At 38.3% G+C, this 3,421-nt stretch overlaps 1 protein-coding gene across 1 annotated transcript; it reads right to left on the bottom strand.

Moving 5' to 3' along the window:
• Nucleotides 1-225: 225 nt before the first annotated feature.
• Nucleotides 226-1,185, bottom strand: LOC130045743 (olfactory receptor 1J4-like). Its single transcript, XM_056138579.1, has one exon. It carries the CDS (start codon nucleotides 1,177-1,179, stop codon nucleotides 226-228), a length of 954 nt encoding a protein of 317 aa, XP_055994554.1. The 5' UTR covers nucleotides 1,180-1,185.
• Nucleotides 1,186-3,421: the final 2,236 nt, after the last annotated feature.

The raw sequence follows: 3,421 nt of genomic DNA, 5'->3' as shown, positions 1-3,421 counted from the left end.
CTTTGCCGTGCAGGTGAGATACTCTCACTCTTTAACTGTTGGTAAGAAAATTTTAGATTCATTGCAAGTCAGTCTGGGTAATAAAAGTTGGTGTATGTGAGCAGAGTGGAAACCTCTCTGAGATGTGGATGCAGACAGTTTCAACTGAGACCTTAGAACATCAATTCTGATAATAGTTTGAATCATAGTCTCCTTGTTCATTTGACTATGTATATGTTGACTCATTCATCCTAAATTGTTTGACTTGCAGAACATCACCTTATCAACAAACAACATTAGGGCTTGTTTTATATCTCTGTTTCTAAGACTGTAGATGAAAGGGTTCATCATAGGGGTGATTATCATATACATCACAGAAGCAGCTATTTCTTTAGCACTGGACATGGCTGGTGAGGAGAAAAAGTACACTTCTGCAATGGTCCCATAGAATAAAGCTACAACTAGGAGATGGGAACCACAGGTAGAAAGAACTTTGAAGAATTTCTTGGCAGAAGGATTTTTAAGGACAGTAGCCCATATGCAAATATACGATCCCATGATAAAAGTGAATGGAGTACATAAAACCGTTCCTCCCTCAATGAATATGACCAGTTTATTGAGTGAAGTGTCTGAGCAGCTTACCTCCAACAATGCAGTGAGTTCACAGAAGAAGTGGGGAATGGTAATATCACCACAGAAGGACACTTGGATCAAGAGAAGAGCATTTATCAGAGAGTGTAAAAAACTGAAGAACATGCACCAAGCTACTAATGAGATGCATCGCTCCTGCCTCATGATCATGGTGTAGTGGAGTGGCTGACAGATGGCTGCATACCTGTCATAGGCCATCACTGCAAGAAGGAAATTGTCCATACAAGCAAAAAATATTAAAAAATATTCCTGAGAAATGCACCCTGAATAGGGTATGGACTTGTGATTACTCTGCATGTCCACCAACATTTTGGGCACGGTGACAGATGATAAAGACACGTCACTGAAGGCCAAGACACTGAGGAAGAAGTACATGGGGGTATGGAGACGAGAGTCTAGCCTGATGAGCAGAATGATGAGCAGGTTCCCCAACATGGTGGTCAGGTATATGACCAGGAAGAGCATCAAGAACCAGCCCTGTTGTTCTGGTGGTATAGGGAGACCCTGGAGCAGGAATTCAGAAACTCTGGTCTCATTCTGTCTCTTCATGATGCTGCTATTTGTTCTGCTAGTCAAAGAGAGGGAAATGTTCAGAACTTGAATAGCCATATTATAGTGACACAGTTTTTATACGAAAGTGTAGTTACTTTTTTAACTAGACTTTGTTCAATGTATGTATGCATGAATCACCATGTACCATTTAGGTTCTAATAATACATCAAATCTTCACAATTTATACGATATTTTTGTTAACCTGGAAAAACACTTTGTACAACAGCTTAACTCATGCTTTGTACAAAGCACTAGACAAAGCGCTATACACAAGAATAACAAGCAAGGAAAAGTCTCGGTGTTGTAGGAGTGTACACCTTTTCATCTTGCCAGGTTAATTTAAATAATTTACTATGAAAAAGACTTGGATATTCACAGTCACTCATTAGACATTTACCCTTAAATGATGTAAAACTCTCTACAGTGATATAGAATAATTATAGTATAAATAAATGTCTATTCTAAATTGATTTGGGAAATTGTTTCTTGTCAACAGATGTGCCCATTATCATTAAACATAATGTAAAATATTGACTACTAGCAAACATTATTACAGGCATTATTCCATGTGTTTTACATATACTTTTAAACATCCTTAGATAAAATTATCAGTATTCAGTTACAAGGAAAAAAATCTAATAGTGCAAGGCTGCATTACTGCACCAGATAATGGTGAAAGCAATGACAACACGTATGCAGCCACAATCCGTCTCCTAATCATGACACACTGGCTCTCCTAATTCTCATTACTTAGTATGTCCAGACATGCTAAGTGATATCATTACAACATAGTTTCAGGAGAAAATCTTTGCTGTCCTTTGGATTCAAGAGTAATAGCAGGACTCTACAGCTTAGGGACACTGGTTCTATCTCTCCATGTCCTCTAAATTTAATAGCAACTGATCACTGTGTGGAGACACCAGGAATAAAGTAACAATTTATAATCAACGGAGAGCTTTGATGCACACAGGATTTAACTTCTCAAGACAATGGTCCTTCACTTGGGGAAAGAAGACCAGACTGTGTTCACAAAGTATGTGAGATACTGTGTGTACAAGTTCATTTTACAAACCTTTTATATGTATTGTCCCAGAGTTTGGAGATTTATGAACCTCGGAGACTTATGACCAAAACACTTAGTTTTGGGAGAGATACTTAAAGTCTCTCCTGTTGACTGAACACTGATTATGTGCCAGGCATGGTGCTGAATGATTTGTGAACACTGTCCATTTTAATTCTCAATATAGCATGGTGATCAAGACTTAGTTACTCTTCCTATTCCAGTGGAAACTGAATATAAGAGATAGACATAGCAGTACCGGACTGTGGATTAGACCACTTCTGACCTACTGAGATAATGGAATAATAGGAATAAGTGAGTGAAACTTACTTAGAGAAGGATATTCACCTGATTCTGCCTGCTCAATGCAGTAAAATGGCCATTATCGACAGACTCTTAAAATGGCTGTGGATAAGAAAGATGGTCCTGTTTATTCACCGACATAAACACAGAAATACTATACAAATCAGACATCATTAACAACTCATAAACACAGAAACCTTGGATGACATGCAATGATACTCATAAATGAAACGAAAGAGCACACAACTGTATACCACTCAGTAAGGATTTCAAAACTCCCATCATGGTTTTGGGTAAACTCAGGAAATTTCGGCTACCTTGTAGGGAGCATATCTGTGTCTCTTCAGACTCTACAATCTTCTGACTTAAATTATGTCTGTATGCAAAATTGAGAATTTGGAAGGATTGAATGAGAGAGGGGTGGATATTTGGTAGCGAGAGTTCAGATCACAATTCGAGTGCTCTACACGAACTTCTTACTGCTGTGTGCTCTGGTCATGAGAAAAAAATCTTATGTCACATATACTTTTCTGTCTTAATTCTGTCTTGGTCTTGACTTTTCTCTGTCACTCTCTCTCTCTTTGTTTTTAACAGTTGTTTAGCCACTCTCAGTGGTATTAAGTGCCTCTTCCTGGCTCTCTGATTGGGGTCACTCCTAGTGGTGCCCAGGAACCATAGGAAATGCTGGTGATAAATCCAGGGTGCACCATGTGTAAGTTAAGTGTCTTAACTCTTATCCTGTTTTCCTGCACCGCCCCCACTCCATTTTTCTTACTAAGTCAACAGAGATACCACATATATACAGAACAACTGTTGAAGAAGCATGCATTTTTAAAAATCATAATACACTAGAAAAAATCAGCACATGGTATATGT

Source organism: Sorex fumeus, unplaced genomic scaffold (assembly GCF_029834395.1).
Source record: "Sorex fumeus unplaced genomic scaffold, SorFum_2.1 ptg000129l, whole genome shotgun sequence".
NCBI lineage: Eukaryota > Metazoa > Chordata > Mammalia > Eulipotyphla > Soricidae > Sorex > Sorex fumeus.
This window is presented reverse-complemented; position numbering and strand designations above follow the sequence as displayed.

Excerpts from the sequence above, each read along its gene's own strand:
- LOC130045743 (XM_056138579.1), bottom strand. The coding sequence starts at position 1,179 with ATGAAGAGACAGAATGAGACCAGAGTTTCTGAATTCCTGCTCCAGGGT.